Below are 23,051 nucleotides of genomic sequence, written 5' to 3'. Positions count from 1 at the left end.
CTCTCTCCTCCCTGGGCCCTGTCTCACCTCCCTGGGCCCACTCCCACCTTCCCGGCCCCTCTCTCAGCTCCCCAGCCCCTCTCTCACCTCCCCAGTCCCTCTCTCACCTCCCTGGCCCCCCCCTCACCTCCCCAGTCCCTCTCTCACCTCCCCAGCCCCTCTCTCACCTCCCCAGTCCCTCTCTCTCCTCCCTGGGCCCTCTCTCTCCTCCCTGGGCCCTCTCTCACCTCCCCAAGCCTTGTCCCTTTCAGGACTTTGTCTTACCTCCACTACCAGCTGTGGTCCTTGCCCTCCAGCTGCCCCCAGTCTCCCCCTGGGGCTAGAGCAGGAGGAGGTTTGGGGCCTGAAATCAGAAAAATGCAGGGGACGGCATGTTGGAGGGTGGCAGGGCAAGCCTACGTGATGCCGCCGGTGGCTTTGCTGAGCCCCTAACCCCACTTTCTTGCCAGCAGGGTCAGGGTCTGGGCCCTCCTGCCGCCTCCACACAGCACGCCAAGAATCGCTTACGCATGTTATCACCTCAACGTGAACACGCCTTCTCTTGATTTTGTTTGATTAATCAGTCATGTAGGCCACCTGTGTAGAAAACATAAAGGGTTTTTGAGTGAGAAAACCTGTTTCCGCCACTCAGGCGTTACGGAACCTTGGGCGTGTTACTGAGTCTCAGTCTCATGTGTAAAGTGGGAACAGTAGTGCCCACCAAGTCTGCTCACAGTGTCGGTCCCAAGCAGAGAGAAGATGTGAGTGAAAATATCTGCTATTCTGACAGCCTCAGGGGCTGTGAGTCAGGGAGGAAGCTTGGTGGGTGGTCAGCTGCTGAGCCTCCCAGCGCCAAGGGCAGGAAGTGCCTTCCCAGGCCTGAGCTTCCCGAAGCCCCCCACTGCAAGTCCCAGCTCCATCACAGGTCAACAGAGCCCCCACCTCAGGTCACTCATCACCATTCAGCGCCTACTGTGGTCACCGACTGAGGCCACTTTGTTGTTGTTGTTGTTTATTTATTTATTGGAGAGAGAGAAGGAACGTGGTGGGGGAGGAGCAGAGGGAGAGAATCTCAAGCAGACCCCACATGGAGTGCAGAGCCCAACGTGGGGCTCGATCCCATGACCCCGGGATCATGACCGGAGCTGAAACCAAGAGTGGGAGGCTTGACTGACTGAGCCACCCGGGCGCCCTGACACGTTCTTCTAAGTAGAGGGAACATTGCATTCCTGAGTTCAACACGCATGTTTACGTTAATTAGGAGCAAAACAAAAAACAAAAAACAAACAAAAACAGACAGTGCTATAAGGTTGAAACTGCCTGTATTTCATGCAGTTTAAATCTTATACCCACAGTCTCCTCCTCCGATGTCACTGACCCGTGCTGCCTGCCTGTGCGTGCTGGCCATGCCCAGGGCAGCCGAGCGAAGGAGCTGGCACAGAACACGATGGAATAGGATAGCAGGCTCTGGAATGGTTGGGATCTGGCGATCACTGTCTCCCTCTGGACAGAAGAGGAGTCTGTTAATTTTCATTGTGCTCCTTAATAATAACAACACAGGCCATTATAGCCATTACCACTGCACCTGGGCCTCATGACACAGAAGCTTTCCCGCGAGCTACTGAGGCCCTGCAAAACCCGGTTCTGTGGGTAGGGAGCCCGGGGGGGCTGGGGGTGAACGCACACAGCGTGAAGTGGCTGAATGGGTTGAGACTCAGCTCCTCACCGACCAGAGAGAGGAAGCATGCGGGGCCATGCCCCTGCAAGCCGCACATCACTACTAAGGCCAGCAGTTGTGGGCCTGCAGGCCTAACGCCTACACTTGATCTTCCAGGAAACATAAGCAAAAACTGCACGAGTGATGGGTGGTCAGAGATGTTTCCAGACTTCATAGATGCATGCGGCTATAATGGCGCCGAGGACGAGAGCAAGGTAAGGGTCCTCACGCAATTCCCGCACTCTCTAGTCCCTTTTCTGGAGCAAGGTAAGGGCCCCCGCGTGATCCCGCACTTTCTAGTCCCTTTTCTGGAGCAAGGTAAGGGCCCCCGCGTGATCTCGCACTTTCTAGTCCCTTTTCTGGAACAATGTAAGGGCCCCCGCGTGATCTCGCACTTTCTAGTCCCTTTCCTGGAAGTGCGCACGGACAGCGTCAGTGTGCTGCCTGATGAGAATTACGTGCATTTCCTTTCCTCCGAAGAGCTGAGCTGCTTAATGGCCAAATTGGGCAAAGTCCCTATTTCAGATCTGTGCCCAGAATTTGGCGTCATTTCATGGTTCTGCCACTTTGGAGGCAGGAAAGCCTCATTCTCTTCGCCTTCCGGTTGTCTGAGTGGCTCTGCTGCCTGAAATGAGCTTTAACGGGCATCCATTCCGCCGACAGGTTTCTTTGGCCTGTTTAGGACTTTGCCACAAAGCGGGCGGTCCAGAAGCCATGCAGTCATGTTTTTAGCTGTGAGCCAGCAGCAGGAGACGGGACTAACACTGGAGCGTGTGTGCAAACTGAGAGACTGAGTGCATCCCTGGCCGACAGTGCCCAGGGCGTGTTGGGGGCTCCACTGATGGCTAGGGCTGCACTGTTGGCCGGCGTGGTGTAGGGAGGCCACGGAGGTGTGTTCAAAATGGGAATGTGATTGTTTAAATGATGTGTCAAATCAAGTCTGCTCAGTTCTGCTCAGCCTCCTGCACGTTCACCCTGCAACATTGTATGATTGTGGTTTCGCTTTGTTTACCACCAGAAAACCAGGTCGCCGTCCTCCCTTTGGGCTGCGTTCCTTCACCCCCAACGCCATATTAACGACAGGTGAATGCTGTATACACCTGAAGTCAGGTGTGTTTCTTGCACCCGTCCCCTGCAAATACCTGCTGTGTGGGAACCTACTCGAGCCCCTTTTAAAGAACTTGGGGAACACCTAGCTACTCGTGCACATTGGTCTCACTTCCCACCAGCCCTAGGCCCTGCCATCCCACCACCAGTGACACTGGTACCGATGTCACTGTCAGACCCATTTTCCTGGGGGATTAACACATCTTTCGCGTTCTTTTTTATAGAGGGACTGTCTTTGCTCTCCTCACTAAGATTTATGGTATAAAGCCAATTCTTTTACCACCGAATTATTAAACCCTAGAAAAGGAAGTACCTTGCATTTTAGCCAGTATCTCACTAATCGAAGGTAGGTTTCCTGACGTCTGGCCAACAGTGAGCACGATGGTGGTGGGGTCCAGTGCATACTGTGAGCCACGTCCGTTACCACTATCGTCTCACGTGGTCTTTTTCTGTTGCGGTTGATTGACATACGAACATTGTCTGTATTTAAGGTACAGGCCTACCTCGCTTTACCGCACTTGGCGACACTGTTTTTACAGATTGGAGGTTGTGGCAACGCTGCACTGCCCGTGGGGGACATTTATCCAACAATATTTGCTTACTTCGTCTGTGTCACGTTTTGCTAATTCTGACAATATTCCTTAGATTTTCGTGCTTATTCGTTACAGCGATCTGTGATCAGTGGTTAGACGCACTGAAAGCTCAGGTGATGTTTAGCATTGTTTAACGATGAAGTATTTTTAAGTAAGGTACGTACGTCATTTTTTTAGACACAATGCTGTTGTACATCCGGAAACTACAGTATGGTGTATGCATAACTCTCACAAGCATTAGGAAACCAAACCACTCGCTTGACTCCCTTAATTGCAATATTTGCTTTACTGCAGGGGTGTGGAACAAACCCACAGTGTCTACACGGCATGCCCGTATGCAGAGTGAGGTTTTGATGTGTGTATATACGTGTGTTGTAAAATGATTCCCTCAATCAAGCTAATTATCCATCGCCTCACATATTTACCTATTTTTTTTTCTTTTTTTGGTGAGACACAGACTTTATTCCTCTTATAACTGGAAGTTTTTACCCTTTGACTAACATTCCCCATGTTCCCCAGCCCTGTCTTACTTAGTCTTGGTGATAGCCCACCCTGCAGATGGAAACACTGAGGTTCGGGTGTGACAGGACGTGGTCAGAGGCCCGGCTCTGTTTCTGTTGTGCAGTCATTGAGACTCAGCTTTTCTGTCAGTTGTATTCACCTTCCCCCTCAGGGTGCAGTCACCTGAGCTCCAAGTGAAGCCTGGGGTGGGCCTGCATTCTCTCTGGCCAGTGGGGAGCCCCTTGGGGCCTGTGCGCACCTGGCACTCAGGGAACGTGTGCGGCTGCACTCCGTCCTGCACGTCCCAAAGGACACACAGGGTGGTTGACACCCTCAGCCAGGCTGTGGCCAGGGAAGCACAGATGCAGAGCAGTGCCCAGGGCGTCAGTCAAGGACACGTTTTCAGAATCTAACCCACAGAACGCCCTCTCCGTCCCTCTGCCTTCTCGCCTGCCTCTGGTCTTTCCTCCGTCTCCGGATCAGAGCCTCAGCCTGCTGGTTTTGGAGTCTCACCACACAGGGCTTTGCACACTGGCCGGGGGCTGCCCTACACGGCAGATGAGAGTTCATGTCGTTCTTCTTGTGTGGACTGGACTCTGCAAGAAGGCCCAGTGAGATGCCAGCCTCTCGCGAGTCCCCTCTCGGGCAGGACACCCACGGTGGTAGAGAGCCCTGAACACTGGGGCTGACGGCTCCGGCGGCCCCTGAGCTGCCCCAGCTGGAAGACGGAGGGTTGGTGCCACGATCGCGGCTGCTGAGACTCCAGGGTGGAGCCCAGGGTTGGTGACCTGCGCATGTCGAATTCGGAGCACGTTTTCATGGGAAGATACCTGTGGATTTCAGGTTCTAGACCAGTCCCAAACTGCTGTTTCGGTATTTGATATGACCAAACCAGGAGACCATCCTGTTGGCTTTCTAAGAATAAGACTTGAACTGGTTCAGAATCTATTCCCAGCTTCAGGACTATTTCTGTAGGAGGAAGAGTTCACAGGCCCCGTTCTGCGGACCCTACATTCTGACCAGGAATGGTGATTGCCCTTCTTCACAGTGATCAGGACCCCAGGAGTGGCTTCAGGGCAACCTGCCACATGACGTCTGCCTCCCAGGTGACCCTTACGGATGCCGTCAGCCCGTTTCAGGGGCAAGAAGACAGGCCCCAGGGACCAGGACAGTCCTGGGCCTCTGTGGTCGGGGGTGAGGGGGCAGGGCTCCGACACCCACGTTCACCCCCCCACACCTCTCGTTCCACTGTCTGCAGGCATCCTAGAGGCCTGTGTGGGGTGGGAGCAGCATGTCCCCAGAGCTCCCAGTAGCATTTATTCGAGGGTAGGCCCATCCTCATTCATTCGTTCCACAGTCGTTTCTTGGGAATCCCGGTGTTGTAAGCCTGTCCTGCTGTCATGAACCCACTGTGGTCGTGGGCAGGTCCTGAGAGCGGACATTTGAGGCAACGTTGGCACGCTTGACAAGTCAAAGCCGGCAGCTCCTTCCCTGCGTTTCCCCTGGATCACTCTGTAGGTGGCATTCCCAGGAAAACCGATGGAAACTCTTCAGGCTCTCAGAAGGGCGTGTGACTAAGCCCTGCCTGCGTGAAGCAGTGTCTCTGCTTTTCTGATGCTTTTCCATCCAGTCTGAAGAGCTATTTTTCTTCTTAATTAAACATTTCAGAGATTCTACAAATATCACGAATGCATATTCCCTACTAATGGATTAGAAAGTCAAAATATTTCAACGTGTGGATGTGAAGAGAATGACGGCACAAAACCAAAGTGAGTAAGTCTTCTTCCTGATTGCCGTTTCCACCATTCACATACTCTGAATACTTGGTTGTTTAAGGAATCCTGTGGAAGACGAGAACCACGCGGCGTGGCGGACGCACAGAGGGCCCGGCGGGTTCGCGGCCCCAGCTGGGTCTCCTCGGGCGGCGCTGGAGGTGAGCCCAGTGAACTGCTTGCGATGTCATTCCTCATCTCATCAGCAGCTCACTGTCCGCCCGGTTGTATGATTTTAATTGGATTTCCTGCTCTCACACAGCCAGACCCTGCTCTGGCTGTTGTGTGTGCAAACTTGGTTGGTTTCAGAATTAATTAAATTCCAGAAAAAAATTAGCCTCCACAAAGCCACAGGCTTGGCTATGTGTGGTGAGTGACTCAAAAGAAAAAATGAAGTCAGGAATGGGGAGTCCCGTGAAGGAATCAGTGTCCGAAGACCCCAGAGACCTCTGAGATGATGGCGGGAAGCACTATGGTGAAGCTGCTTCTCGCTCTGGACCAGGGCAGCCCGAGGGTCACAGGGGGCTTTGGCGGTGGTCTGGGCCTTTATGTTCTGGGTCTCACAAGCCGCAGTGAGACCATGCAGCTGGAGGGCTTGGCTCAGACTCTGTCACCAGGTCCTGGTTTCCGTGTCCAATCTTCCTTGTCTATGACCCTCTCCCACCAAAGCCCCCTTTGGACGTGTGCCTTGGTGTACGAGCATTTTCCTCTCCGGCCTTTGATCTTTGAATCATCGCATGAAGTGCTTCCTCCCATTAAGGGGATTTAAGGAGCACAGCCAGGGGCCCACAGGGGTCACACCAGGAGCTGCCCTCTGTCCTTTCCCATGCCCCAGCCTTCCAAGCAGCACGTGGGTGTCCCCACTCATGGGAGCTGAGGGTCTCCTGGGCTGAAGAGGCTGTCCTAGCGTCATGTTCTCAGCCTCCGGCGGGACGGCCAATAGGGGTCATTCTACCTGGAGTCATCTGCCTGGTGGTCCATCCCTCCAGGCCTGGCCCCCTACCCCAGGGCTCCGCTGAGCAGACCAGTCTCTTGGCGTTTTTCCTGCAGTGAAGGCTGTCTTGAGGCTCCAGTGCAGGGCACTCCCTCAAGCCAGGCTCCCTGCCTTAGTTTCCCATCCCATCTCCCAGGGATGCTGAGAGCTGGGGAAACATGGAAACACCTAGAAATTTAGCCACCACAAGTGTCTGTGGGGTCAGAGGTGCCTCCCCTCCCTGAGTATCAGGAGTTTTCCAGGTGAATGTACAAGGACCCAGGCCAGCACCCGCGCCCTTGACCATGTCTCAGTCGCCATGTGTGACTCTGCCCTCCAGCTGTGCCCCTGTCCCGCCAGAGGACAGCCCCCTAGCGACACCGGAATCCTGTGTGCAGTGGACGTGCAAGGCTGTGCACTCCATGTGTCTCCTATATTATATATTTGCTAACACGGTTCTTAAATAAAGAGTGCTTCAGCTAAATTTAGCCAAGAGAACTGTCTGGCATCTCAGCCTCCCCATGCATCAAGTGGACACATTTCTTCCATATTATGCCATATTCCTAAAAATATTTTTGCACTCTCCTCTCAGCTTTCAGACACACCAGTAACTCTTTCTGCCTAACTGCTGGTGTGGCCTCCTCAAGGTTCCCCAGCCCGACAACGGAGATCTCAGCCACCGTGGTGTCTGCAGTGCAACCGCGTCCAGTGCACTTTGGCATTTCACTCGGTCCTCACGAGGACTCTGCGAGCCTGCTGCTGTCCCACTGCTCAGGGAGGGGTCCCTCAGAGATGTGCTGAGCAGCTGCCTGTGGGACGCAGAGCCGGGATTAGAGCCCTGAACGTGGTAAAGTGTGCGCCCCCGGCTCTGCCCGCTAACCCGAGGTCTGGGGCATCCCCACCCCGTGTTTGCTTCTGTTACGGTTGCCCGTTTGGTCCAGCTTCTGAACCAGCTCCAAGGGCTGTGTCTGCCTCGTCTCACATCAGGTGGCAGGAGGGAGCTTCCCACTGTGGTGTTGAGGGGCACCTGAGTCCCGCACAGGGGGACAGCTCATCAGCAGTGGGTGACACTGGGAGCTGGACAGCGAGGCAGGTGCCGACAAGACCGGGCTCAGAGATGCAGCTAGGACATGGAGGGGACAACGTCGGCAGGAAGCCTGGGTCAGAAAGCCGTAACCAGAGCACACGACACCGTGCTGCCCGTGGTGGCAGAGCCTGAGCTCACATGAGCCAGCCGACTCAGCTGACCGTGAACAGAGACATGATTCAGAAGATTCCTGAGACAGGCACAGTCATTAGCTCTTTTTATGCTAGTTTTAGCTGAACCTCTGACAATGATGTGTGGTACTTGCCCAATAAAGGAATGAGTCTTTCCAAAGCCAAAGAAGAATCTGGATGAGGAGTTTAGAAGGAAATATAAAGAAAAAACTGTCACTGGGGAAGGAGACCCATGGAGTCTCACAGGGGTGGGAAGGCTCCACCGTGAGCCCAGGGCCCTGCTCTGGTGAGTGCAGGGCCTCTGTTTCTGGTCAAACAATGGTGCAGACTGGGTGTGTCCACAGACCTGGGCACATCGGGCAAAACTCGGGGCTGCAGGCTGGGGCCCCGCAGAAGTTTGAACAGCACCAGACTGGCCTCGAGCCAGAATGGTGCTCTTGAGAAGGGTCTGACTCCCTGATGCCCTCCTTTCCTTGGGCTTGTCTGTGAGCAGCCTTGCCCGGGGAGACAGGCATTTGGAGCTCAGGCAGCAGGCAGTCTGCAAGGCTGGGGATGCTGGCTGCCCTGGCCGGGCCTTCAGGTGGGGACAGGAGGGAAGGCACTGGTCTTCTGGCGGGTTGGGGAACAGCCAGGCTATTCACGGAGTAGTCCGACTAGTTTCTCCATTTGATGTGCAAATTTGGGGACTAATTGAAATAATTGAGGAAAGGTTGGAAACTAGCAATATTTGTTTTACTGGGGACTAGAGGGCTCTGTCAGAGACCCAGCAAAAGGAAGACAAAGTTCTGACAAAGTCCCCTGCTGACAGTCAGTCACCGGGTGTGCTTTGAGGGATTCGTGGCTAGACATGGGCTAGAGAGCCTCGAGAGCCGCTGACAAAGGACAGAAGCTCCTCGGAACTGGGAGGTCCTTGTAATAGCTGTGTTCTCCCTTTAAAAAATCTCTTTGTTATATTTACGACTTTCTCAGAAGTAAGCATATTTTACTTTTGTATTCTAATAAAATCTAATTTTAGTCCAAAAAAAAAAACCACTTAAATTTATGCCAAGTTTGTCAAATCATTTCTCAGTTATATTTGCCTTCTAACCCTGGACGTTGTCGGGACAGTGAAGAAACCCAACTGTCACACTGTGTCTCTGTGGTGCCCTTTGTGCTCGAAGGGTGCAGGGGACACGCACGTCTCCAGCCCGATTCTCCAGGCAGAGTCTCGCCACGGCCGCGGCGCTGCCTGCGACCCGGCGAGCTGCGGGTGTGTGGGCACGTGGCCACCCACCGCCAGCTGCGTACACACTCCCTTTCTCCTCTTAAAACGTGAGGGTGTGTTTTTTGAAAGTGAGGATATTCTCTGCTGTAACCTGGGCACTGTTACTCAGTTTAGGGAGTGTAACGTTTTGCTGTCACCGCACCTGCCGTCTGGGCCCCAATCCCGTCAGCGTCCTGGTACAAGCTCGTCATGACTCTTCAGTGGTTTCCAATCTGGAACATTCCTCAGTCTTTCTCTTGTGTTTCTGAAGAATACAGGCCTGTGATTTTGTAAACGGCTGTCTGCTGGGCTCGTCTGATGTTTCTCACAATGACATCCAGGTCTCAGCGGGATCAAGTGCTCCGAAATACCTATGGCTGTTTATCTCAGAAATGTCGTATTTAGATTTGAAAAGAAAGTCTTTTTTCCCCTCTGAGCCCTCCACACCAACAAAGGAACGTTCCATGTAGTGACTTAAACTAAGGGGCGGCCCTGCATGCTGAGTGACGTGGCGCCCCTCCCCCCGGAGCCTCTCCTCCTTAAAATGTCACGCCTGCAGCCGTGCTTGAAGAAGCTGCAAACACATTGCCGTTATTGCCGCGGCTCCGAGCGAAATAACAACACAGAGTTTCTCTGGGAAAGCGGCCTTTATTCAGATAAGCGTCTCAGACCATCTTGGACGTCACCCCCCCTCCGCAAGGCATCTGAGCTCTCAAGAGGCGTTTCCCAGGTGTCTGCTCCTCAGGAGAGCCGGTGACTTCACAGAGGAGAGGAGGGTGTGGGGTGCTGGTCTCACACGCATGCACGCACACACGCACGCGGCAGCTCCTCGATCACCAGCGCAGAGCTGTCGGCCGTGCCTTCCTGTGCCCTCTGACCTGTGGAGCCCACCTGTCCCAAATGCCCAAATGTCTCCGATGGCTACAGGCAGAACCAGTGCCTGTCTCCCGTTGACTCGGAAAGTGAAGCATCCCCGACTAGAGGGGCCCCTAATGTACAGCTCAGGGCTCCCCCACTTCCTCTGCAGCCTGGGGTGTGTCTCTGACCGCTGGAAGCACCACAGGGGGGCTCTGGCTTGGGGCTCCTGCCTGGCCCCCTCCCCTGCCACTGCGATGCCGGTCTGGGCTGGGTGGGGAAGAGGAGACCACTGTCCGCGTGTCTGAGTTTCTCTGTGAATGCAGCACGTGTGCAGAGAAGCTCGAAGAGTATTTCTTCACCTGAATAAGGAGGACTTGGGTCATTGGGTTAATAGTCTTTAAAACCTCTTTCATGTATTATAAAATCAAACCAAGTCACATGAACCGCTTACTAAGAGCGTTTCCTAAGCTCTGTGTGGACTGTCTCGTTTAATCCCGCAATAAGCCGTGAGACACAGCACGGTCGTGGTCATCATTTCTGGCCGGGAGAAGCAGACACAGAGGGACGAGCTGCTGTCTCGTGTGTTCGTGGCACGTAGGCCTGAGCCGGAGGGAGAGCTGGTGTCCCGTGTGCCGTGGGCGTTGGTGGCAGTCCCACGGGTACCACGCCCGTGCCCTCCCGCAGGGCAGCCCTCCGTGAGCTCACCCGCCATCTGTACATGGTCTTCGGTGAGGCATCTAGGAAGGTGTTTGGCCCCTGTTTTTAAATGGGGTTGTTTCTTTTCTTACAGTTGAGTTTCGAAAGTTTTTCATGTGTTTTGAGTGACAGCCCTTCACCAGGTGCAGCTCCGGCCCGGGCTTGTCTGCTGCTCACTGTCTGACGTGGTCGTTCGCAGAGCAGGAGTTTAGTTTTAATGCGTCCGGCGCACCGACTATCTCTCTCACGGACCGTGTCTCTGCTGCTGTGTCTGCGAAGGCATCCCCACACCCGGGGTCATCTCGGTTCTCTCCTCTGACATCTAGCGGGAGTTTCCTAGGTTTGCGTTTTACGTTCGGATCTGTGATCCACTCTGCATTAATTTCTGTGCAGCTGTGAGGTCCGAGTCTCGATTCCTGTTTTGCACGGGGATGTCCACTGGCTCTGGCCACATGTGACGGGGAGACTTTGTTCCCCCACTGAACTGCCTCTGCTCCTTCGTCAAATGTCAGGGCCGGCACTTATGTGGGTCTCTGTCTGGGATCTGTTCTGCTCCACTTACCCATTTGCCCACACCCTCCAACGCCAGGCTGTCTCGACCGCTGCAGCTGAGTCAGTAGTAAGTCTCGTGACTCTGCCCTGGCAAGGGGTCTCCCTGTGACCACCGATCTGTCCTCCAGCTGTGGGGCAGCCGCTGGTCCTGTGTCCTCCCCTGTCTTGCAGATCCAAAAAGACTGGTTGATTTTTCAGTTTGTTCAGACTTTCATTCGTTATCAGGATGAAGTGGCCACTTCCAAGCTCTTTACATGCAGAACTAATTCCTCTTGAAGAGTAACTGTGGTCTCTCATCAGGGGGATGACACCGTGGGGTCGGGGCTGGAGTCTCGGCTTCACAGCTTGAGGCCCCGTGTCCTTAAACTGGCTTCTCCCCTCCTGGGGCTGCAGTTCTTTGTCTGTTGACGGGAGCATGATGGTCATTTTCAGTCTGCTTCCTTCCCAAGGCTGTTGGGAGAAGTGGATGAATTTTGTGTGACATCTTGTAAACTGGAGAACACTCCGCCGTGGTTTCGAGTCCTGCTACAGTCCCCAGAGCAGAGCGGCTGTAGAAGAAAAGCTCGGTCTTCAAAGATACGGCCAGTAACTAGCAAGCAGAGGACTTCGACTTGCTCCGTTTTACGACGGGATTGTGAGCCTCGTCTTGCGTCTTGAGACAGGGTTCTGATGTCTTGCCGTGCACTTGGGAAATAAGAGGAACCTTGGACCACATTCCCCATAGACAAGTGGTGGTTTATAACGATCTCTAACACATTTGTTTTAAAACAAACAAAGCCTTGGGGCATCTAGGTGTGCAGTCGGTTAGGCGTCGGACCCTTCGTTTTGGCTCAGTTTGTGATCTTAGGGTCATGGGACCAAGCCCACCACTGGGTTCTGAGCTCAGCAGGGAGTCTGCTTGGGATTCTCTCTCTCTCACCCTCTGCCCCTCCCCCTCAAACAAATAAATAAATAAATAAAACACGAAAGCCTCAGGCTTCCACTTTTTACGGAGAGAACATGTGCCTCCTTGTAATCTGACAGAGGGCTACTGGGCCACGGGCTCCCGAAATCTGCCACAGCCCCAGAAGCCTCCCCAAGGTGAAGGCCCCCAGACTGGGCTTCACACTCCAGCATGTCCTGCAGCGTGAAGCAAGCACAGCCCTCAACCCTTGCCTGCTGCCGTAGGGGGAGATGGACTGCGCAAGTCCTGGAGTCGGGGAGAAGCAGAGTTGGTGTCACCAGTGCTGGTGTTGTCTCTTAGGGGCCAGATGCCCCTGCTCCTACTGGCCAGCGGCCCCCACCCCAACCCCTCCAGCCTGGACCAGCTCTCCTTCCCCTTCCTCCACCAGCTCCCACCACCCAGCTCTTCTTGCCCCTGCTCATGCCTTGGCCGTTCAGTCTGAATTCCGATTTAGAAATGCAGGTTAGCACTTCCTCGTCCATTTTCCAGGTGTGTTTTGCTCTTGTTTACCCAACAGGACTCCATGCACCCTGAGGACAGGAGCTGTGTCTTCTCATTCAAGTGGGAACCATCCTAAGACAGAAGCTATCTGAGCTTCCGTGGTGTTTTTTCCTGCCCCTGATGCAAAGGGCACTTGTTGATAAGCAGGTGAACCACTACTAAGAAGGTTCTGGGAGAAGCCATTGTTTTCCAGACAGTGGTGCATGTGATGAAGGCATCCGTAGGGTCAGAGGAGAACACCGCTGAGTGTCTGTCTCTTGAGTTTGCTGAAGGGAGAGGTGATAGGCGGGCACGGCTTTTACCAGAAAGCTTCTAAGACTGTGCTGGGCTGAGTCAGGAGTCTCTGGTCTAGCCAACAGTCTTGCAAAGCCTTCGGTTAAAGTGCACAGCTGGAAATCCATTTCACACTGCAATCCAGCACACACATTTCACAAAACCACATTTTCTGTGCTACTCTTCTTTAAATGTTGGTTGCTGCCCGCTGAATTGATTGCATAACCTGCTAATGGGTTATAATAGGGTGCCTGTATCCTATGTCAGCCAAACCTGGCCTCTTGAGAGAGAAAGGAGGAGCTATTAATAATGACTCCGGACACCAGATGCGGGCCTGGCCTGGGCAAATTGGAGTGTGTGGTCACCCTAGTTATGACTCAGTGTTTGGAAAACATTGTCTGGGCCCTCAGTGTTCCCTGAGAAGGGTTCTGCCTGCGTTGCAGCTCCAGCACAGACGTACGCTCACGGAAAGTGAGAAGAGGACGTAGGCATCACCTTGTCCGACACACTTGCTGGGCGGGTCAGGAAGCAGTCCTCCATGACGGGCTGGCAGGGAAGGGCCAGCCTGGCCTCTTTCTGGGACATCACCACCTCCCAGGCAGGACCACCAACTGAAAGCTGAGCATAGAGCTTGCCTGCCCAACTCAGAAGTGACTCAGAGAGAGGATCCCCACCACCTGCCCCTCCAGGGCCTCAGGGGCCATGTTGGTTTCTCAGAAGTACTGAAAAGGAGAAGTGGTCCTGGACTGTTCTGTCTTACTTCCTGATTCGTGATGGTGGTGCTGAAAGTCTTTCCCAGGTAAATCGGCCTCAAACATGTGAACACATGGCTCTGTACCCGCAGGGGACCCAGGGTTGTCCTGTCCTCCTGCTGAAGGGCGTGGAACTCGGGCATCTGGTCACCCGGTGCTGTGGCACTCAGGACCTGAGGAGTACTGACAGCCCTTTCTGTGTAGGAAAGCATCACGACTTCATTGCTTGGGAGCAAATGCCTCCACTGGCCAGGCTCCCCCTCCAGGCATTTTCCCTCCACCCTGTGAAGGCCGTGCTTGGCAGGACCTGTCCAAGGGGGAAAGAACACAACATTAAAGATACCAAATTACATGTAAAAGCGAATGCTTGTTTATGAGGGAAAATGAGATCACAGGTTCCTGGAGCGACAGACATCTATCCCCCTCACTTGAGATCTCTTTAAATGAGATGCCCCCTTGTTGCTGACCACCTGGCACTCCTAGGGTGGCAAGCCGGGGCCCTGCACCCTCAGCTGCTGTGGCACAGCTGCCACAGACACGGTCACAACCCTCACGAGGTCCCTGACCCCCGGCTCTCGCTCTGCACCAGCCCAGGCTCTTCTGTTCCAGGACTGTGGCTGCAGCTAAGAGTAGGAAATCCATTACGTCTATTCACTGGAGGAAAAACAAAGTCAGTTAACCCACCCGATGGACCCACAGTGGCTAGATCCACGATCTGACTGGGTTTTTAGGGTTCAGCCTTGTCTTGGGGTGGCAGGGTTTTAATAATGTAGAGGTTATTTTCCTGGAGCAATACCATTTTGTCCACAGACAGAAACAGAGGCACCATCCTTGCTCTCCTCTCAATGCCCTGTGAACAGAGGCCTTCGGGGAGCAGAACTGCAACTGAGCGGGCCTGACCCCTCCACAGTCGTAGGAAAATGTGGAAGAGGTGCAGGAAGCAGGATCTGAGAGATCAAAGCCCCCGAGAGACATAACCTTGTTCTGGAAGAAGTCTGTTCCCACTAGGCCAGGGGAGGATGGCCTCGTCAGAGGAACCAGCAGCTCTGGGCCCCTGTGCCCTGGAGTCCCCACGCACAGTCACTTCAGGCCAATCTGCCTGCTGTTTTTATGAGTTCTCCATTCACCCCGACAAAACCCCCAGACGCTCCTGTGGGAACCCTCAGGGAAAGCCCCAAAGCTCAGCGCCTTCTACTGTCAGCTTCCCCGTCAAGTGTTAAGGAAAAAGTCCTTAACCAAAGGGAGTGGTGTTGCTATTGTCTTTCCCGTTGACGGGCAAGTCAGAGACATGACATAGCTCCAGGGATCCAAACCGGGATCCCTCGAGCGCTTGGTTTTGCTTCCCCCTTACCCACTGCCCTTAAACGGTGGCTTCCCTTTCTGCTAGACAGAGAACATCACGCTAGCCGCCTGTTTCACCTCGGTTTGAAGATCAGATGACGGTAAGGAGAGATTTGAAGACTGTCGAGCTTTGCCATCTCCGGTCACCAGCAGCCCACTGGGGGCTGGGTGGAGAGGGGACAAGATTGGTGCCTGCTCTCATGGAGCTCCAGCCACCGCAGTGTGCCCCGTGAGGGCAGGACAGAGCCTGGAGGGCGGCTCCCCAGAGGAAGGACCCCTGATAAGAATGCTGAGCGGTGGTAGGAGAATAAGGATGGAAATGCTAAGACACGTGTGCGGACGGCACTGAGGGAGCAAGTGGACGCCGCCGTCTTGTTTTAGGGGCCTCAAGTGTGAGGAGGACCATAAGCACCTCCTTATGGCACACAGCTTTGCTCACAAGCCAAGCACTCTGTGGAGGGTTTTACTTTTATTTTTATTTTTTTATTTATTATTTTTTAATTACTTATTTTTTTATAATAATTTTTTATTATGTTATGTTAGTCGCCATACAGTACATCCCTGGTTTTTGATGTAAAGTTCCATGATTCATTAGTTGCATGTAACACCCAGTGCTCCATGCAATACGTGCCCTCCTTACTACCCATCACCGGCCCATCCCAGTCCCCCACCCCCTCCCCTCTGAAGCCCTCAGTGTGGAGGGTTTGAAGCAGGCACAAGAAAGGTCACGTGTCCATTTTAACCCTGTCTGCCGCGTAGATCAGAGGTTCTGGAACAAGCCACATCAGAATCACTGCAGGCTCTGGCTCTGGGGCAGGCAGGGACCGGTGGGGTCGGAGAGCTGGGACAAGTTCCCAAGTGATGCTGTTACTGCTGGTCTGGGGGTCACACTGGGAGAACTGCTGGTATGGGTCATAACATCGTGGCCCCACCAGGACCAGGTCCTGGTGGGACCACGATGTTATCAAGCAGCACCTGGGCACAGGCAGTTCTCACCTGTATCCAGGCTTGAAAACCGCTGGTGTGGAAGCCGGCTCTGTGGGCACCAGGAGCAGTGCCCATGGGATGGACAGGACACAGAGGGCATGTGCCTCACAGTTGGGGAGGAAGCAAGCTCAGAGGAAGACTGACCCTCCCTGCACCGTAGGGTTTGCTGACTGCTTGGGGGTGTGCGTGGCAGACAGTACACAGAGATGACACTGAATTTCTTGTGTTGTGACATTCAGTGCATGGTGGTGTCAGGAAATGGGGTGCGGATGTAGGAGGGCCAGATTTAAGGCCAAGTACCATAGAAAAAGGGTATCTTTATGCATTAGGTTTCAAGCATGCTGAGCATGAGATGCCTAGAAATGCATAGGTGGAAAGTTCTAGAAGGCCAGGGGACAGAATGCCTGAAGGTGCTGGAGAGGTAGAGACTGGCGTTCTGATCTCCGAGTCATCAGTGTGTGTGGCAGCTGAGACCCTGCAGAGAGGTTGTGTAGAGTGGGGAGAGCAGGAGCCCAGATGGACACCCATCAAAATTTGGGGAAGGAGGTAAGGGACAAAGAGGGAATGATGCTGAGGGGCCCCGAGAGGGCTGGTGGCTAGAGGCCCCAACAGACACAGAGGAACCTCATGGCCCATCCTGAGTGGCGGGATGGCAGGGCGGGCGGCTGAGACATGGGGCGCAGTCGGCCAGTGAGGTGTGGCCAAGGCCACAACGGAAGGAGGGAGAGCGTGGTTATTTGTGGTTTTTCCTTCCGTAGATGTAAGTGAAATTACTCTATGATTTTTGTTCATTTTTATTGTTTCAGTATATTGTCTGGTTTACCGTAGTTTCCTAACTAAAATGTTACGCTCCTCCTGTTTGTTACTATGCTCGGGAATGATTTCTATATCCCAGGGACAATTTGCCGTCGATAAGACTGAAGTCACCTGGTGGAAGGACTGGTGTTTTTACAGATTTGTTGTGCCAACTTTTAACAATTTCTTCACTGGTTATTGATATTTTTAGGTTTTTCTCAAAGCTGTTGTGATCATTGTTACACTCTCAGAATATTGTCTGTTTCCTTAAAATTCTGACTTTGTTAGCACGGAGTTTAGTACCTTAATTAAGCCATGTGAGTGTGTGTGTGAAATACAATTTAACTATTTGTTTCTCATTATTTTTCTCCTCTTGATACTTGGCAAATGTATCTATCATTTTGGCCTATAGAGAAAAAACTATCCTGTGGTTTGTTATAAATCTGACCATTTCCTAATTTACTTCTGTCATCAAGTATTTGTGGAGTACTCGCTGTTCTAGGCATTTCATATTTATGTCAAATAAAAACTCAAAAGCTCATGGCCTCGTGGGCTTGTCTCCTAGGGAGCCCTGGTCCCCAGACTCCGTCTTGCTTCTCTCACGATTCCCTTCCTGCTTTACTTGGCGTGTTTTCTTCTTTTTCTAGCTTCTGTAGTAGATGCTTTATCTTGTTACTTATTAACAAAGGCATTTAAGGGTGTAATTATGCCTCTGATTATAATGTGACACATTTATTATGAAAGGCTCCCATTTAAAATTTTTCAAATGCATTACTATTTTTCTAGTTCTAATTTTATTCTTTAAGAGTGTATTTAAGAAAAAAGTTGGATATCCATTATTTTCATTGCTCTTTTCAATTTTACAATCATACACATTATGTCCCATGAGCTTTAAAAACAGGATTTTATATCTCTCTGATTATTTGTGTCTGTTCTATTTACCTATGCTCTCTTCTCTGCCAATTGCAATCATTCATTCATCCCACAAATATTTGATGATTCCCTGTAATGTGTTGGGCAATATAACTGTGCTTTTTGTTGCTATTTTTTATATATGGTGAATTCTAATTTATCAGTGCACACTTGGGAGCTCATACGACTGCTTTCATCTGTCTTCTCTGGATCTAGAGTGAAAGGGTAAAGCTTTCCCTCTGTCCTCTTGTGAATAATCTTTCTAACATTGAAGGTGTCCTTCTTATTGGCGGAACTCCCTTCGGGGACTAGAGGGAGCCCAGGGCCTTGGGTAAAGTTGGGTGTGAGTGTGGGTCTGGAGATCACTTACGAGCAGCTGGAAATCATGCAGATTACATGCAGTATTCACGGCAGAGATAGGCCAAGGATCGCAGAGACCCCCAGCACCAAGCATTTGCTCTGAAGACCCTCAGTGGGACTGGGCACTCTCTAAGGGGTCTGAGGCACAGGGCCTAACTGGGACCCTGGGGAAGGAAGCTAGATTGGGAGACAGTGCCTGGGAAGGTCCTGGCGCCTAGAGACAAAAGCGCCGTGTAGACCCGCCGTGCCGTTCTTGAAGCCGTGAAGCTGGTTTTAGCCCCTTGTACTGAAAATAGATTTAAACTTGCGTCAAAGATGGAAAACTCCACCCAGTTCTTTAGGGCTCATGTTCTAAACATTAATTCTTATTCTTCAGTTCTGTCCACATAGGTAGTGATACAGGAGATTAGATGTACGCAGGAAAACCCCAAAGTTGTTCATCTGACCTCCTCCAGCAGAGCCCCCAGACTGTTCTCTTGTGATTTGCCTCATTCTCTTAAAAGTTGGCTGTGAGAAAGTTTCCTGTCTGTGGAGCACTGCACGTAACTCTGTGGTCGTTAGCCTCGGTTCTGGCGTTGCTCCGTTGTTCTGCGGCTGTCTTGCCTTCTGTTCTGGTAAGACTTCCCCGGTGCTGCCTTTCGTTTGAGGTTTCTAGCTCGGCCAGGAGTGGGCTCTGCTGTGCAAAGCCCCTAACACAGGCAATTTGCAAATAACCAGATTAAGCCCTCTTAAATGATTGAAAACATGAGATATGTAAAATCTAAACCAGCTTTAAGCAAAGTAATATAAACTGAAATGTGAACTTTTTTTTTTTAAGTGAACACAGAAAGAATGTTTTAATTCATACCTATCTCAATTTCCAGCTCATGCTTTGTCTCCTGGGACAGTCAGTCCAGGGGTGAAAATACGTCTGTGAGCTCTTCGTGGGCGGACCCCTTCTCTCACTCATCCTAGTCCCAAGGCGCCTTGCTCAGTGTCTGGTTCCAATTAAATGCTCAGCAAATGTGTTGAGCAGAATGAATTAAATTAACCAGTAATACCAAATGTGTTTAGCAAGAAATAAAAATCTTCTATAAGAAATTGGAGGTAAAAAATTCCCAGTACAAATCACTCAAAAATGCTAAATAGAGTATAACAGTGTTGCTTTAAAATGCACAGTGGAGATTTCAAGAAAATAAAAAATCTCAGTAAAAGAGCTGAGAATCAGGTGCCAGGCAGCAGGGACGGCTGGTTCCCGGGGCAGCTGCTGGCTCTTTATGAAGAGCTGGGATGAGCGGCATGCAGGTGTGGATGGTGCTGGGCGACTGGAGGTCAGCGCTAGACCAAACTCTGACCACGGAGGTAACAGGGAACGTTTTCTTACCCGCGTTTGCTTTCCAGGAGGAAAACCTAAAAACCCGTCACCGCAGGCATGCCCCCTGCAGGTTGGGTTTTCCCATTTGTGTCTTGCGCGTGGGATGGCAGCCCTGAGCTGAGACATTCGTGTAAGGCGTCCTGAATGGGACAGGGGGAGGGGGTACCTGGCAGAAGCGAACACAGGTGCTCCTGGAAGGAAGCGTCTTGGCCAGACCTTACAGATTTCCATAGGTCCACTCCGAAGACAAGCTTATATGCCAAATGCACAAACCACACAAAGAAAAAGCCACTGTGAGTGGAAGTCAGCAGAGGACAAACAGATTACATCCTCAAAACTTCGGATAATGGAGTTATCAGGCGTAGAATGCAAATAAGTGCATTTGAAATGTTTTTTTTATAAAACTGGAAATTAAAAATATAAACCTGGAACAAGATGCTCTAACCAGACCTTATCTGGGAAAAAATAGACCTAGAAATGAAAGTCAAGAAGATACATTACACAGGAGCTCAGACGTGGTACAGGGTTCTGTGTTGGGGAGTGTGGGCACCAAGAACACAGGACCGGCTGCAGCAGGGAGAGGGGAGGGCGGGCGACAGCACAGCTCTGGGGGGGCAGGAGGTCAGTGTGACTGCAGGCTTGGCCGGAGGAGATGCAGTGGGGGACAGCTCAGCGAGGCACCCATCCTGCGTTCGGAGACCCTGAGCGTCCCACACGCGTGGAGAACCCCACGGCCAGGCAGTGTGTTGATGCCAGAAGATGCCACAGACCAAGGACCCGTGGCCCACACACACACGCAAGAGCCTCAGGGCGGACAGAAGATGCCTTCCCAGGGCTCGGAGAAGAGGACTGTCCACTCAGAAATGCAAGGGAAAGAGACATCTCAGCAAAACAAACTGACAGGTCCACAATCAGCAAGCCCTCATTAAAAATGCCCAGGGGATGTGCTTCAGGGGAAAAAACTGAGCCAGGAAAAAGCACTGAGAATCAAGAAAGGACGTAAGCAAAAATCAATAAACAAACATGGGAACCCAGCAGAGACTGTTTAAAGCAGTGGTAAAATTAGGCAGAGGGACTAAAGATGGTGAAGCAGACACTGGGCAGTAAATGTCACCGTCGATGGGACGGTCGAAGTTACATGCAGTCGAGGCGCAGAAGAGGGGTCATCAGAAAGGTCGGAACGGTGCACACGCGGGTCCCCGCGTGCCCGTGCCCTGTGCAGGCGTCACGGGGCGCCAGGGAGGCGGCGACGGGGTCTCCCCGCGGTCTTGCTTGGCTGTGCTTCTGGCCGGCGGTTGTCGGTAGGAGTATTACGGGTACTATCTGTTGTGACGTGTATGATGCATGTTACATGCCGTGTGCACGTTAGGTATCTGAACATGCTCATTAGATATAAATATAGATTATTGTGCTGTTCTCTACGCGTTCGGTAGGTGTGAAGTACTGCCTGTCCCAGTCATTTAACGTGAGTTCTGATCACAAGACGAGATGGCGAAAAGCACTCAGGGTGCCCTAGTCCTATTTATAATCCCTCACTCAGAACAGAACATAGACTATGGACAAAGGTTTAAAATTAGAGTTTTCAAGGACGTTTTCAGAATGTCAGCATGACATCTCCTCTCTTCTTGAGCTAAAAAGAATGACAACAGGGCCTTGAGGTTCAACAAGGAAAAATCCTTCTGAAATCAGATTAATACATTAGCTTGCTAGGTCAAGCTTCATGCTAACCTTAATTGCCCGAACTATTTGAGAAGCTATACCAATTAATTTCATTTTCTCCTTAAATATTAACTAGAAACTCATTTTTTCCAGATTTTGCAGTTTACTTCTGAACTACATCATTACCCATATCAAGCCTTCAATAGTAAGGGTAATATGCAGAGGGGAAGCGCTCCTCAAAAGGGCATCACCTTAATGGTAAAGAACAACACTGGGGCTGGGCGGTGGGTGTGGACCAGCTAGCAGGGTCCACTGACCTGCGGACGCTGCCAAGCCCCAGGAAGCTCCAGGAGCAAGGGTCTCGCCGGGCCGCCCCTCCCACCCCAGCCTGGATCTGTGTTTGCTCCCTGACCCCAGGGCAGGGATCGGCTCGGTGCATCCCTGGTGGGCACCACCCCCTCTCTAGAGTTGGCACTAAGCTGGCATGAACAGGACTATGGAGAAATCAGAGCCAGTGCGGAATGTCCCCTGGGTCCTCACTCTTCTTGGGCCCCAGTGCAACATAAACCCAGTTAGGTCAGGGCATATTCGCAAAACCAGCCAGTCCCTGTGGTTTCTGGGGCTCTCTCATGGGAAGCACCCCCCAAGCCCCCTCTGGTTTCAGCAGCAGAATAGTGATCAGACAGCGAACTTGGGGACACCCTCAGGTCCTCCCTCTCCCTGCTCCACGCAAAGTCATTCAGAATGAACTGTAAGGAGATAGGTGGGCGTTTAACGAGGGGAATAAAATGTTTGGGTTCAGAATGGAGGTGGGCCGATGCTGTCTGGTGCGCCCCGAGACGGGCAGCGAGGGCCCCGCGTGAAGGGAAGCATTGCTTCGTCCAGTGCTGGCCAGCGAAGGCTCACAGCTGTTTCGTTCCCTCTTTGCAGATTACGTTTTACGTTCTGGTGAAGGCCATTTACACGCTGGGCTACAGTGTCTCTCTGGTTTCCCTGACAACCGGAAGCATAATTCTTTGCCTCTTCAGGTAAGTGTCAGAAATGAGCAATTCTGCAGTCTGAGACCAGAAATTGTCCATTTAAGCCACGTAGGCCCGTCAGAGGAGGAAAGAAACTCACTGTCTCCAAACCCTCTCTCTCTCTGTCTTAAACCAATAAAACTCCCTTGGAGAATGCCAGCGTGAAATATGGTGCTAATGGTTACATTTTTGTTTAAATACTCTTAGGTAAAGAGATAATACTGACTTTGGATAAGAATTCAGTTCAACTGCTCTTTACTAAATACTCAGCCATTATGCAAACCCCTTGAAAATACAGAAGCAAAGTGGTCTTGCCCTTGCCGTTCAGAAAGCCCCTACATTCTGGGCATTGGCGTTAAGAGTGTTAGGAGACACTATGATGTGTTCAAGGGTAGAAGGCAGGAGCCAGACTGCCTGGGTTCAAATCCCAGGTCAGTCTCTTAGTTGCTGTGTGACCTTAGACAAATTACTTACCCTCCCTGTGATCTGCAAAGTGTAGGTGCTGATGAGAACACCCTCAAATGTAATAGTTATACGTCATTCCAGGCATCTCAACTCCATCAGGAGGGTGGGAACCCTCAGAAAGGGTACGGCAGAGTCTGTAACGCAGAACTGTACTTTGGAAGATGTGAGGGCAGTCCGTCATATTCTACTTCTGAGAAGAAAAGAGCAGAAGCTCTGGGGCAACGTTAATGCCTATTCTATTCTACTACGTTCTGTATTTTTCTATGTATTTTTAAATCTTCCAATTGTTGAAGAGGGAAAAATAAAGGAAAAATTTAGGGAGGTAAACTGGCACAGGGTAACTTGAACTAGAAAAATTTCGGCTTATTTTTAAAGAGCCCCCATATTGAACAGTCCATGTTCTTGACATCAGCATTTTATCTCAGATTTGCGATGCAGGATATAGTTAATTAGCAGGCTAATGGCATTTGGGAATTATTGC

The 23,051-nt window shown here is 51.8% G+C and overlaps 1 protein-coding gene across 1 annotated transcript in view; it reads left to right on the top strand.

Moving 5' to 3' along the window:
* VIPR2 (vasoactive intestinal peptide receptor 2) overlaps positions 1–23,051 on the top strand; it is a 66,995-nt gene that overhangs the window by 25,795 nt on the left and 18,149 nt on the right. Inside the window, exons 4-5 of the mRNA XM_026479249.4 lie at positions 1,814–1,911; positions 22,017–22,114. Of these exons, the coding sequence (XP_026335034.1) occupies positions 1,814–1,911; positions 22,017–22,114 (196 nt within the window). The remainder of the gene's footprint in view (positions 1–1,813; positions 1,912–22,016; positions 22,115–23,051) is intronic.

The sequence above is a fragment of the Ursus arctos genome, unplaced genomic scaffold (genome assembly GCF_023065955.2).
Source record: "Ursus arctos isolate Adak ecotype North America unplaced genomic scaffold, UrsArc2.0 scaffold_3, whole genome shotgun sequence".
NCBI lineage: Eukaryota > Metazoa > Chordata > Mammalia > Carnivora > Ursidae > Ursus > Ursus arctos.
This window is presented reverse-complemented; position numbering and strand designations above follow the sequence as displayed.